At 40.6% G+C, this 14915-nt stretch overlaps 1 protein-coding gene across 1 annotated transcript; it reads left to right on the top strand.

Annotated features, from left to right (window-relative positions):
• The first annotated feature begins 2509 nt into the window (after window positions 1-2509).
• pdha1a (pyruvate dehydrogenase E1 subunit alpha 1a) lies at window positions 2510-13662 on the top strand. Its single transcript, XM_080749755.1, has 11 exons — window positions 2510-2631; window positions 3124-3192; window positions 4701-4874; window positions 5564-5690; window positions 6925-7016; window positions 7784-7876; window positions 8517-8672; window positions 9656-9727; window positions 10267-10334; window positions 11132-11240; window positions 11965-13662. Exons 1-11 carry the CDS (start codon window positions 2584-2586, stop codon window positions 12127-12129), a joined length of 1173 nt encoding a protein of 390 aa, XP_080605881.1. The 5' UTR covers window positions 2510-2583; the 3' UTR covers window positions 12130-13662.
• Window positions 13663-14915: the final 1253 nt, after the last annotated feature.

Here is a 14915-nt window from a genome sequence, read left to right as displayed (position 1 = left end):
CGTTGATATTTTTTCACCCCAACGGTGCTGCTTTCACCCTGCAGATGCAGACAGAGAGACAGAGGTAGCCTAATTCCAGAGCCGATATCGAACAGGTATTGGGTTTTTTATCCCGCTTGCCTCCCTAATCAATGCGCGCATCCATCCCTTGTTTGACGCAAAAGCACACAAGAACGTCGGAAGGCTTTCTACTAGGAGATCTTGAAATGGAAGGTCATCTTGACTGCTGGATTAAGAGCTGCTAGACTGAAGGATATATTATTGTGCGACTTGGAGTTCAGTGGACTGCATGGATGAATGATGCTGCTGCTGCTGCTGCTGCTGCTTCTATGAGGGTGGTGGGTGGGCGTGGGGCTGATGATGATGAAGAGGAGAGAGAGACAGAGGCGTCAATTGGGTATGGCAAGCTATGGCAGCTGCCATACCTTGGCTACCGGAGGAAATGATACAATGTACTTTTCATCGTGCCTGTTGCTAAGGTATGACAACATGACTGGTGTCTTGCACGCGCGCTAGGCGCGCGTGCAAGACACCAGGCTTTTTTAACGCATATGCTTATGCTTTTTTTACGCATAGGCTTTTTTAAGCATGCCTATGCGTTTTGTACATATACTATCTGGTCTTCCTCACATATACTCCCTCCTTGGTGTAGCCTGGAGCGTTTACGCATACGCGAGCCTCTTCACGGACAGTACGCGCGTATGTGCACATTTCTTGGTGTAGTCCCACCGTTAGCTTTTTGCTGAACTGACGCCACTGGAGAGAGAGGCTGTGATGATGATGCTGCAAGTAGAAAGGGCCATGCTAATCAATAACACGTCTGGTCTGACTGCCTGGCCACCCACATCATATTATTAGCCTAAATGAATACTGCTATTATAGTGTAGGTTTCATTGACTTATTATAGCCTAAGTATTTTGAATGCTGCCCGTGACTGTTATGTTTATTTTTGACAGATTTATTAGGCCGACGTCATTCATGATGCCAGTACGTGCCTTCCCTCCCAGTAGGTGTCGCTGCGCACCGCTTCCATGCGCCACTTGAGCACAGAGAAAGAAAGAACACGGTTCTGCGGGACTCCCTCTTTCCCAGGTGTTTCGCCCCGGTGGGCGTGGTTATATGCCTAAACGTAACCCCTTTAACCTCACAGTAAAGAATCTCTGAATATATACTCTATAGTCTATAATAATAATATAGAGCCTACTCTATGGTCTGAACCTAACCATGACCCTAACCTCACAAACAGTATGCCTAAGCCTAGCTCTGGTCCATAGCGTTAGTGGAGTTCTCCCTAACGCTATGTTCCTCTACATCCGTATTCCTTGGCAAAACCGGAAAACCCCGCCGTCTGGTCCGAAAATATCAAAAACTGTTTCGCCCCTCATCAAACCAAAGGTATCAGTGGACAGTTGAAAGCTTACTCTACTTAGTGGACGCGGGCTGAGCCCCCCACCACACGATTAAAATACATTTCTAGGGCAAAATGAAAAATATTCTACCGGATGGAGACTCCATTTCTTCTCGTTTTTCACTATTTGTCGTCACCATCAAGGTGCCAACTCACTACTGCCGCGCAGGTCAGAGGACCGAATTACACTGAGCATTAGTCTCACTGGGTGTTATTCAACTCTGCGACGTTGGAAGCGCTGTTTCGTAAAAACCTGGAAGAGCGTCTCCATCCGGTGGAATATTTTTCATTTTGCACTAGAAATGTATTTTAATCGTGTGGTGGGGGGCTCAGACCTCGTCCACTAAGTAGAGTAAGCTTTCAACTGTCCACTGATACCTTTGGTTTGATGAGGGGCGAAACAGTTTTTGATATTTTCGGACCAGACGGCGGGGTTTTCCGGTTTTGCCAAGGAATACGGATGTAGAGGAACATAGCGTTAGGGAGAACTCCACTAACGCTATGGACCAGAGCTAGCCTAAGCCTAACCCTGACACTAGAAATTATACCTAAACCTAACCTCAAAACCACGCCCACCTGGGCGAAACACCTGGGGAAAGGGAGTCCCCTGATTCTGCATACGCACATTACGCAGGAAGGACAGAAGAAGGGAGAAGGGTACTGTCTGGAATCCCATATCCCAGAGGGACGACCATTCGAGTCGGTGATTGGTTGGTTGGTTGGTTGTCAGGCAACAATGTATTCATCAACCAATTAAACTTTAGTTTGATTCAATAAAGTTATATCTAAAGAGACAAGCTAGCATTTACAGCCATTGTTTTTTTGTTTATTTTTATATACTCATACCAGAAGAGTCGGAGGACACTGTTGGCTCTTGTTTGATGTGTCCACTTTTATACTTTAAAAAAAATACCAGCTCTACGCTCACAGTGCATCACATTGGAATATAGGCCTACATTATGAGATAGTTGAAAAAGTATATACATTATATATTTTTGGAAATATTTGAAACATGTATTTTGTTTATTCGAAAAAATTGTGTCCGACACAAGTGAGCCAATCACAGGGCGTCCGTCCCCGCGGCCTATGGGATATATGGTCCTCCCACAGAAGGACGCCTGAAGCCGTCAGCAGAGCTCTGTGGATCCGAGGACTGAACAGAAACACATGAAAAGATGCTGGCCAACGTTTCTAATGTTCTGAGAGCCTGCGCTCAGAGAAATGTAAGTTATACGCTTTTATTCCTAATAGAATATGACAGAAACTGGACTTGGGTGTTGTCTTCCGTTCATAATAAGCGACGTTTGCCCTCCAAAATAATATATTATTATCAGCGAGCTGAGCTGACCTTGTCCCATACAAGCAGATAGAGGCCTGATGATAAGTTAGCTTATTGAGCTAAAGTTAGCTGTACAGTAGAGTACAGTGATGTGGTGGTTCAGTGTTTTGGTCATATGATGATAGGGTGGGACCTAAGATTAATGTCCAACAGGACAGTGTGTGTTGTTGTATGTTGACATTGTGATCAGCTGCCAAATACAACAATTATGACATGGTGAAAGTAGCTGTCAGTGAGTGGTGGTGTGACAGGTAAATGTTTAACACCACTCCCAAGCCTCATGATACATGGTTTTAAATGTATGTTTAGTAGCTAGCTAATTTAAATGAATTAATATAAACTAACATGTAACATCTGCTTTGTCCTCTCTTTGCAGGCCACTGCTGTGGTCATATCTGCTCGTACGTATGCTGACTTCACTCCTGAGGCCACTTTTGACATAAAGGTACGTGTGGAATGATGGGTTAGTTCATGTTACTGTCTGTCTATTAACAAATGTGATCACAGTACAGTAGTTGGTAATTGTAATTTGATGCTAAATGTATTCCTTCCTCTTGTGTTCGATCATGATCGCTTCTCAAATCCGTATTTAGACAAAACCTTTATTACGGTAGGTTCTTGCCAGTGTGTGTACACACACACACACACACACACACACACACACACACACACACACACACACGCGCACACACACACGAAGGAATGAATGAATAACCAGCATCATCTGTTGATGACATAATCAGTATAGCACAGCATCAGTACATGACACTCTGTGATTTCCTGTTGATTATGAGAAGCTTGAGATACTGTCTCAGAAATGGTGCTTTTTGGACATGTAAATTTAAGAAAGACCGCATGTATGTTGTGGACCCCTATAGTGCAAAGAGTTGTCATGTTTGGTAAACAAAGCCATGCAATCACACGTGTGCACTCGCTCAGCACCGGTGGGGAAAAGCTGAACAATAGAGAGCATGTCTCTGCAGATGTTATTGTGCACCAAATGGACCCGTTTCAATTCAATTCAATTCAAAGAACTTTATTTTCCTTTCGGAACTTTGTTTGTGCAGTGGTTAAAAACATACATTCACAACATAAAAACATAAATGTCACTATGTTAAAAAGCACTACTACGTTTAAAACTAGTTATTTTAAAAATATATAAAAGATCATTTATAGAAATATATATGTATGTATGAATAGATAAATGAATAAGCAAGGTAAATGACAAACTGCAAAACATGTGTTCACTAGTCCATCAGGTTGGGGGGGGGGGGGGGGGCAGTCCAGACATGCTCCACCAGACCTAGGTGTTCAGCAGTCTGATGGAGGTGGGCACAAAGCTGTTTAAGCCCCTTTTTTTAAAGGTCGAGGATCTGTATCGACGGCCTGAGGGCATTAAATTAAAATAGTTGTGGAGGGTGTGTGTATTATCCTCAACTTTTTGAGAGGCCTTTTTTTCTGTCCGTTTTTTATGGATGCTGCGTGGAGTGGCTCCTGGTTCATGCCAACCAGGAGCCAGTACATTCTCAGAGTATGGCTGGGCAATATATCAGTAATATTATATAGTTGTCATATGAGACTATCGTCTGGGAATTTGGATGTTGTAAAATCGTGATAGGGCGTATATGTGTTTCCTTTTCTTGGTTTGAATCACTTTTTTATACTGACAAAATGTGTCAAAAATAGCAGAAAGCAGATCTAAAAGCTTACACGCATCGCAGAGTGACTCAATTTCAATTCAAAGGAGCTTTATTGTAGATAGTTTAGAAAGATTCTGAAGAAAATTCACATTATTGTCTCTGTCGATATCAAGGTATTTGGTCAAAATATTGTCATATTTGTTGTCGTTTATATCACCTAGGGCCTATCTTAGAGTTACAAAAGTGAAGTGAAGTTAACGCTATGATGATCTTTTACTGTGTACGGCTGTCTGTCTTGTCTTTTTCCCTATAGAAATGTGACCTCCACAAATTCGAGGAGGGTCCACCGCTGACGTCGACCCTGACCCGTGAGGATGGTCTGAAGTACTACAGGATCATGCAGACGATGAGACGCATGGAGCTGAAGGCTGACCAGCTCTACAAGCAGAAGATCATCAGGGGCTTCTGTCATCTGTACGACGGACAGGTACGGCAGCAGGACGCTCCAATGTTCTCTCACACTTTGTTCCTCTTGTCTTTACATGTAGAGCAGTGGTTTTCAACCCTTTTCATATCAAGGACCATTATTTATTGGGCATTTGAGGGACGGACCACCTTTTGATGAGATTTAGCCTCTCAGACCCAAAACATAGAATATTTTGTTGTCGTTGGATAAGATCTTTTCCCCCTCACAATTCCATGCTGCATTGAGGTGGTGCCATGGAGATAACAGGCCAACGTATAACAATTCTTCTACATTCTCTAATTGTGTAGATTTCTTGTAAATTGAGTAATGCATGTGTTCAACAATCATTTAACTCTTGAGAGTGTAAAGTGAAACCAAATGGACCCTTAGTTTTACGCTCTCAAGAGTTACAGCTATACCATGTAATTTTCCTCTTCTACCCCGGAACTGCTGAAATTTTTACCATTGAGCTAATAGAGCATGTCTGCCTGCCTGGAGTGCCTGTTTGCTCAGGGGACAGGGGAGTAAAACCTTGAGAGAAGTTGAGACGTAATGATTTATGATACTTTTAAGTGCATACCGTCCGTACAGTAAAATGTATATTTACAAATAAGTGAATTCCTTAAGTTCATGCCTGTCTCATCATGTAATAATAGATATTGCTGGATAAATAAGACAACTTAAGGCAAAAAAAAAAATTCTCTTCACAGGAAGCGTGTGCGGTCGGTATTGAGGGGGGCATCAACCTGTCGGACCACCTGATCACTGCATACCGTGCCCACGGATACACCTTCACCAGGGGGGCCTCAGTCAGAGAGATCATGGCTGAGCTGACTGGTGAGTGCTCAAATACTCATTACACCTTCGGTTCTCAATGGGGGTTCCTTGGGTACCCTGCTGTCAAAAGTTTGTGAAATGCATATCAATGTAGGAGTCCTTGACACAAAGAAAGTTGAGAACCACTGTGTTACACATTTCCAATTAAGACATTTTATACCCTGTATTCTTACCCTGGGGGGGGGGGGGGGGGTTATAATTGCTGTCGCCCTCTCATGTCCCTCTGCAAGTTATTTTCTCTCTACTTCCTCTACAAGTTGTAGATCATTTGCAGAATGTTTGCCTATTATGGCATACCCAGAATAGGGATGCTAGAGTTCAATTGAGGGATATTCTTAACCACAGAAAACTCAATCTGGCAAGCCATCGTCAAAGAGAGGGGAACGCCCACTCGGTCTGTACCTCTTTTCTCGAGAGATTGCAGAAAACTAGACAAAGTGCAACAGTGGTATGAGCTCCAGTTCCTAGATTATAATCATTACTTATAACACTAGTAAAGAGGACAAGGATCACTGCCGTAGTGCCCAGAGAGATAGTCATAATCTTAACACATTTGGTCATAATCTTAATATTCCATTTCTCTGTTCCTTTATTTAATGAACCCACACATTGTTGGTGTTTATGGGATAGATCAGTTGATAGATCGTCTGTTAACTTCAATTTCAGTCATGGGCCAGACAGGCCAAAATAAGACTATTATTTGTGTGTGTTTTTTCAACCTGTTCTCGTGTGTTTCTCTGCTATAACTACAAAGATATTTTGCTTCCATATTTTGCGTCTTATTTATGATTGCCCAGAAAAGCATTACTTAATATTACTTTCTTGGTAAAACTTAGTCATAGGCTACAAGAAAGTTGTAATGAGAGATAAAAAAAGAAAATGCTATTTCTTTCTGTTTTCATTGACAGAGGTCAATTCACCCTTTCTGTGAAAAAAAAAAAAAGAAACGTTTGAAATCAAACATTGGCAGACACAACATGTAGAACTAACGAAATGCACTGTAAATGTTAAGCTACAAAATTGCAACATATTTCTATTTTTAAGATGATAAAGCTTGCACAAGTCCCAGTCCCAGCACAGGCCAGACATGGCCTGCAGGCGGCCAGTTTGTTACCCCTGGCATAAATTATTAGAAAAATAATAATATAAAATGATATAAAAAATATAATAAAATCACTCTACTTCGTATTCATGTATTGTCTCTCATCTGCATTGTTGTTGGTCTACCTTTTAGGCAGAAGAGGAGGAATCCAAAAGGGCAAAGGAGGCTCAATGCATATGTACACTAAACACTTCTATGGAGGAAATGGAATAGTGGGAGCTCAGGTAACTCCTTACAGTCCCTTCACCATTTGTCTAACCAGGCATTTGATTAGTCTTCAGATTGTTGCAAAATGAATTTTATTTCATGTTTTATTTTACTCTATATAATGATTTGAGGGTCCCTTTTTTATGTAATGCAAAAACAAAACCCTGAGCTGTTCTGGGAAGATGATGGACAGAAGTTAGAATGGTTGTTTAATTATGAAGTCTTTAAGACGGCACATTTTGTTTCTAGAGTCTGGAGTAGAAGACAGTCTCATCTTTTCAAATAGTAGCTTGAGTGTTAAAAGTTGGAGTTGGTTATTTATTTGATCGTTGTTTGTGTGAATTGTTATATCGGTGAATTGTTTTGGTTAAATGGAATGTAAAAGTGTCCTTTAAGTCCATATGGGCTGGGCTTTCATGGAAGCATGACACTTTAATTAAGAAAAATCAATCAATCAATGATGTTGCTACAGTACATTTCAATTTTGGGCCTGGTTAAGCTGTCACATAATTATTCATTTATATTGATGTAGAGAAAATAAATATTTCAGATAATCTTCCACTGGTATATATTTCCACAATAACCAAGTCACATGAATTTCTGTAAATACAATTTTAGTCGCTAGTGTGAGCCAAAATGAACACAAATTCTCTTAACACAAATTACGCTGGCATCAGAAAACTTAACGTTCATGTATTTTTCTAATTGTGTAACTTTTAACTATGCATATGATCCCAAGGCATGCTCCAAATGTGACTTTTTACCATTGTGGTGTTGTCCACAGGTTCCCCTGGGAGCTGGTGTCGCCCTGGCCTGCAAATACCTGGAAAACAATCAGATCTGTGTCAGTCTCTATGGTGATGGTGCAGCCAATCAGGTGCGGAATACAAGTGTAATAATGTGTAATATGTATTTAGTTATTTTTCAGGTAGGTTGTAGTAGTGACTTGCTTGTCTGATTAAGTGGTTCATTTATACTAAAATGTATATAATTATAGTCATATAATTAATAGTTGTTATCAGGCCTGGAATATAATCATTTTAGGGGCAATGCCAGGGCAGGAAGGCCATCAAATAAAACAAGATTTACATTCAATATTTAATTGAATGTAAGGGTTACATTTAATATGTAGAATATCTACTGTGAAATAAATAAATAAAAACAAAGATACTGGATTGGTTTAAAAATGGGGACTCAACAAGACAGTGGTGTCTACATATTGACAAGACAGACAGTGGAGAAAGTAGTACAGTCAGCTGGGCTGGGGCATTAAGGCCACTGTGGCCTCAGGGCATACCATTTTTTATAGGGGCACAAGGCCAAACTGAGAGGCAACGACGGCCATGGCCTTCATGGCCTCCATGAAATTCCTGCCCTGGTTGTTATTATTTGTACTACTACAAATTTGTACTACCTGTACTACCAAGTCCACATTATTTTACATTTCGTGGGGCAAATGAATATCTCTGGAAATAATCTAAATTATCAAAATTTGTATGCTCATTTTTCTTTTACAGGGTCAGATCTTTGAAACATACAACATGGCTTCTCTCTGGAAGCTGCCTATCATCTTCATCTGTGAGAACAACAAGTACGGCATGGGGACGTCCGTAGAGAGAGCTTCCGCCAGCACTGACTACTACAAGAGGGGAGACTACATTCCTGGTCTCCGGGTAAGGCCCTTTTTTAACCCTTTTAGGCCTAGAATTATTTAATGCTTTAACTATTGAATATACAAGCTTTTGTAGATCATATACAAGAGTTTGTAGATCTACGTTTCTATGTCAGTGGTTCTCAAACCTTTTCATGTCAAGGACCCCCAAAATGATATGTATTTGGCCACGGACCCCCATCTCAAAATATTTAGTTCCAGGGACCACCCAGAAGCAAAATCTTAGTTACAAACATTCACTTTAAAAATACAAAGATTTGCACACATTTTCACGACTTTTTAAAAAATAGCAGATTAGATATAAAGTAAATGTAGTAAATCTTCGCTGTCGAGAGAAACTTAATCTCCATATTGTAACTTTTAGTTTTCTTTTTTCTTTTTTGTAAATTAACGCCATACTTGATCAAATACAGCGGCACACAAAAGCATCAATAGTAGATCTACAAGGGCGAAGCAAGGAGTTTTGAGCCTATCGATCTGCTACTTTAGCTGTTTTTGAATTTGAATCTTAAAAAACGCGATGCACATTTTGGTTCCTTAACATTGCGGTCTCCCTTTGGTAATTTCTCATAGGTTTTACACACACACACACACACACACACACACACACACACACACACACACACACACACACACACACACACACACACACACCCCTTTTACTCTCCGACTACTACACTGTAAAATTACTCAGCATTGATTTAACCCTAAAAGTTAATTTAGCATTAAATGGACCCCTTTTGAGTACATTTGTACACTCGGAGTTACACATAAACTAACAGAGGATTTCTTTTTTACTGTTTGCCTTTCTCTAGTCGTCGGTGTGTTATCTGTCTGTAGTGTAAAACGTGTTTGACATTGTGATAAGCAAATCATGACCAATAATAGCCATTATTAATGCAACCAAAGGAAAATATAATGACACCAAATTCTGGAAGGATTTGCACATGTTAAGCATGTATTGATAACATTCTTGTATTTCAGGTGGATGGCATGGATGTGCTTTGTGTCAGGGAAGCCACCAAATTTGCAGCTGATCACTGCCGAGCTGGGAAGGTGAGCAAATGTTTTAAAGATGGCTCTCCCTAATCGGGAGATAAGCGACCGCCACGTCGAATACACAAGCTTTAGAAGGCAATTGTAGCCAATCAGGAGGGAATATGGAAAATGGGACAGATCCATGTTGATGACATGATGTTAGAGATACTGTGTACCGCTTTGCATGATTTTAGGCCAAAGGAGCAGTGTCCAAAAATGTGTTTTGAAAAAATCGGCCTGATGGTGGCGCTAGAAGAGGGCCATGTGAGAAATCAGGGGAGGAGGTTGTGATATGCCATCCAAGGAGTGTGTGTGTGCAAAGTTTAGCATCGATAGGGCCAACGGTGCCAGAGATAAGAGTAGGGGCAAAAGTGTGATGTGACGTGACGGACAGACGGAGGGACTGACAGACAGCCGGTGGAGCTTTTCAAGTAACTTGCGACCTCATGGTCGCAATTAAAGCCTATATTCAATAATCCTCGATTCCTTTTGTTATGCTTCTATGCTTTCCAACAATTATTTACTATGTGTATGCTTGTGTGTGTCATCATTTTCAGGGCCCTGTGGTCATGGAACTGCAGACCTATCGTTACCATGGGCACAGTATGAGTGATCCTGGTGTCAGGTAAATGCACACCTACTTGCACTACTTTTTATGCATTCTTTATTCCGTTAAAATGTGTAAGGGGACGATCACACTGAAGCCATGTTAACATTCACTGTGTTGACACCCATTGCTGTCCAGTCCAAAATAAAATACTACATGCTGTTTTCAGAATGCTATTTGCAACATACTTTCAGAGGGCATACTGTACATGCATAGTATGTTTCATTTCTGACTTACTAAGGAGACCACATGGAGGAATGTTAGCAAAGCACCCCATCTTGTGACAAAGTAGAGGCACTACATATACATGTATGTCCTGTTTCTTCACTGCATATAGCAGTAAATGCTATCGGTTTCAACAAATGACTACATTCTACATATGTTTAGTAGAAGCATAATTGAAGTTACAGGTGGTTTGGTCCCTGTCCTCCATGAAAATTCTGCTATGTTGTTGTCACAGCTACTACATGCATTGTGGGACATTCATAGCATCGCTGTGTCAACTGTCGCATACTGTAATATTTCCTGAATATAGTGCGCATTTCACTTACTACTGGGTAATGTGTCCTAACCCTAAAAAATATGTTGCATACTAATTAGTATGACAATTTACTACTGGACTGGTTATTGGTGTGTGGATAAGTACTCCATAGAAGTTTATTTCATAGGAATCTAGAATCTGTATTGGCAGTGGAAAACATTGTAATATTGTCGCTTTCCTTGTCACTTCCCTCCCTACCACATCCTTAAACGCCAGTCTCTCTCCTATCACAGTTACCGTACACGTGTCTTAACCAGTCTCTCTCCTATCACAGTTACCGTACACGTGAGGAGATCCAGGAAGTGCGCAGCAAGAGTGACCCCATCTCCATGCTGAAGGACCGCATGCTGAGCAATAACATGGCCAGCATAGAGGAGCTGAAGGTAGCCTGTCTTTCTGAACTCTGACTGACCAAAAATACCACATCGAAACGTCAATCGCTCTTTCTAGCACCTTTCTTTTAAATGAGAAAGGCTTAAATGTCTCCCCTGCTGTATTGTCCCATTGCTGCGTCTCACCGGACCTACCCGCCTTGTTCTGGCTGAAGCGCGGTGGTATTCATCATCTTCTCTAAAATACTTTCAGTTGGAGGAATTCCACTGAATGTGCAGAAGGTGGCAGGAATTATTTTTAATCACAAAGGCAAAACATAACGGCACACCTTTCAGCAATCAAAACAATGTGTCAGGCAGGTCATCCGCACAGATGAAGTATGATGAGATGCAATCAATTTGCTTGTTTTTTATCGTGGTAATTACAGTAGTTGGCCATGTTACCCTGTGCCCTAATGCCTGATTTGTACTTGCTTGCACACCGGTGTCGCACACTGAACATAGTCGATCTAAAAGCTCAGAACGCGTCTCGCTGCAACATGTTATGAGCTTGTAGATAAGCCATTTCCAGTGTGCGACACCTGCACACAGCCAGGTATACTGTAACTCAGGCTTTTAAGGTGTAACACGATATGCAGCAGACTATTACACTACCGCTGCCAAAACCTGCAAACTGATATGATTCAGTCGCTCTGCTGTAGTATCTACTACTAGCTAGTGATTTCATTATAACCAATTATCTGATCCATTTCTACACGTCATTGCTTCTGTGCAGGAGATCGACATAGAGGTGAGGAAAGAGATCGAGGACGCAGCGCTGTTTGCCACCACAGACCCAGAGCCCCCACTGGAGGACCTGTGCAACCACATCTTCTACAACGAGCCTCCCATGGAAGTGAGAGGCACAAACCCTTGGGCCAAACTGAAGTCTGTTAGCTAAAGTTTGATCCCTCTCCTCCCTCTCTTGTGTTTCTTTCTAGTGTTTTTGTATTCACCCGTTCTGTCCCTGTCTTGTCAGCTACTGTATGGCCTCCACCCCTAAGCAAAGCTCCAGTTTTCAGTTTCCTTTACGCCAGCGCTTAAGACCCGGCGGCGTTCTGGTAAGGTATCAGTCAAGCACTCCCGGGGTGAATGCACCATGTCAACCGATGTTTGAAATTGACATTGTAACACCAGGGCTGAAACATTTGTACTGTAATGGTATGGTATGAGTCACAATATTAAAACATAGTTATTTATAAGATTGCACATAAAAAGTTCTTCTCGTTTATTTTGTATTTAAATTAAAGAAAGAAGAACCAGCATGTAACTTAAAAATATACTATTGTGTGAATAACAGTTATTATTATATTATCTGTTATTTTCATGTGAGAAACGCTTTAAAAAAGGGAAAAGAAATTAGAAGACACATGGCACTTAGAAGTTTTGTTGTTGCTCCAGGGAAATGTTGACTCTAGCCCCAGGTATCTCTACTGTATATCCATGTATAGTTGATCGACTGATGCTTTGGCTGCTGATACTGGCTTGACAGTAAACACAAGTAAACAGGGTTGTCAGGGTGTTTATTAATCCTCATCATACCTCATTCTCCAACATTGCTTTGTAGAAATGTTCTTATTGTGCGATCTCAATAATTAATTCATGGTAAAGGTTCTCACATACTCTTGGATCCTTGCTTCAGAATCGGCAGACTCTCAATACTTTTTTCTCTAAAACATAATGAAGTTCTGATCCGCCATAGTTTAGCTTGCCAAACCAAACATGTGCCTAAAGCATCTTGTGCCGTTTGGAAGAGGAATGTGTCAGCACTTCAGCAACATTTAACAACCTGATAGAAAATGCTGAGTAAGAGACAGATTTGGGTAACACGTTCACGTTCATTGTTTTTGCTAGCAGACCAGATACTGAAACCATCTGTATGTCTCCATTTTCCATATTCATAAATGGTTCTATTTGGATCATCCTGAACATGATTGTAACCGAGATATGAGGCATCATCTAAAACTTTTATTTATACTCTATTTGATGATGCTCTTGGTCTCTAAGCATTCATGATTCAAGCATATCTATTTACAGTAGATTATTCTCTCTTTTAAATCATTTCTTGTTTTAGTTTTTTCTGGAAAGGGGGTTTGTACTATTGTGGCCACTCTATTATTGCTGGGAAGGCGTTTTGTGATGAAGGCATGACAGTGCAGCTGTGTGTTATGCTGGAATCCTCAGCTGGAAATACATTCTACGCTTCCGTTTTAGTTTTCTGATGGAAGTATAGAAACCCTTCTCACCATCATGTAACAAATGCCTGGCAAACATAAGATGACAGAGTAACATTTGAAATGGACGAAAATCTGTAAAAACCACCTAAAGAGAGTTATTTGTGGTAAACTGTTACTGTTACAGGACAGACGGCAGAGCATTAAAGGACATGCTTTGCCGGGACATTGGATTCTTGCAATAAAAACATTGGAATGTTTGTGTACCAGTGTTTGTTTTCTGCGTTCCAAGAATGATAAATGTTCTTTGATTTCAACAGATAACGTTCCTTTCTGCGTGTTAACGTTTCCTTTCAAATAATTTCCCCTTGTAATGGAAAAAAATACAATGTGTTTTGGGCAATGCTTTGGGAAATGGTTGATAACTGATACTTTGTCACTTAACAAAAAGTCTCAGTTGGCATGTATTCTCTGAATCCAACCCAGAAAACATAACCTTTGCAGTTGGCACAAATCAGCAAGGCAATGCAGTATCCCCAGTCAGTAGACGATACAGATGTTGGTCTACTCTATGCCATAGACCAGTACATTTCAACTACTAGGCCATGGCATAGACTATGGTACTGAAATGTACCAGTTCAACAAAGTGAGTGTTTCTCTAAACTGCACAGCTGAGCTGTGTATGAGACTGAAAATTATAAGAATAATCGTACAGACTAATATCATTGTGAATACTATGGGCGGCAGTGGCTCAGGAGGTATAGCGGCCGGATGTCCTGTAATCAGAAGGTTCCAGGTTCGATCCCTTGCCACATTGTCAAAGTGTCCTTGAGCAAGACACTGAACCCATATCTGCTCCCTCCCTATGAGCAGGTTGGTGCCTGCCTTGCATGGTTTCTTCCACCATGCAAGTGTGAATGGGAGAATGTGAAATATATTGTAAACGCTTTGGAGAAGAGCACATTTACCATATTATATATTGAAAACAATGAACAGGTGCGGTTTAATATACATTTATTTTATTCTGAAATGTACTGTGTGAGGAGGAACAACTCTGCGTGTATTGGTCATTATTTTGGTCCGTCAAATCAGCTTAAATAAGACACAGCACTACCGGAAATGGATTTATTCTGCTTTCAAAAATTATGTTTTAATTAATTTTTTTGTATTAAATGAAAATAAATTGAGTACAGTAAATATTATAATTTAGGAGTTTATATACTATAATATACACAGTACACAGGTGCACATGCAGCACATCCAAGACGTGTTATGTGACTGACTGACTGACTGACTGATTGATTGATTGATTGAATACTTAGAAGTTTGCACAGGAAAGGTACAGGACAATAGGCCTACAGTTCACTGGTACAAGATCAATTAAAAGGATAATGACCACAAGAAAGATATTCGTGCAGCGAACTGCTGCAAAATAAAATCTATAAAATCAACAGCATAATTTTACCTCAAAGAAACGAAATTGCATTTTTTGTTTTCAACATATTCATTCATG

The sequence above is a fragment of the Nannobrachium achirus genome (genome assembly GCF_963921795.1).
Source record: "Nannobrachium achirus genome assembly, chromosome: 19".
In the NCBI taxonomy this organism is placed as follows: domain Eukaryota; kingdom Metazoa; phylum Chordata; class Actinopteri; order Myctophiformes; family Myctophidae; genus Nannobrachium; species Nannobrachium achirus.
This window is presented reverse-complemented; position numbering and strand designations above follow the sequence as displayed.

Excerpts from the sequence above, each read along its gene's own strand:
- pdha1a (XM_080749755.1), top strand. The coding sequence starts at position 2,584 with ATGCTGGCCAACGTTTCTAATGTTCTGAGAGCCTGCGCTCAGAGAAAT. Across the intron at positions 7,877-8,516 it reads GTGATGGTGCAGCCAATCAG|GGTCAGATCTTTGAAACATA; the intron begins GTGCGGAATACA and ends TTTCTTTTACAG. Across the intron at positions 11,241-11,964 it reads CCAGCATAGAGGAGCTGAAG|GAGATCGACATAGAGGTGAG; the intron begins GTAGCCTGTCTT and ends GCTTCTGTGCAG.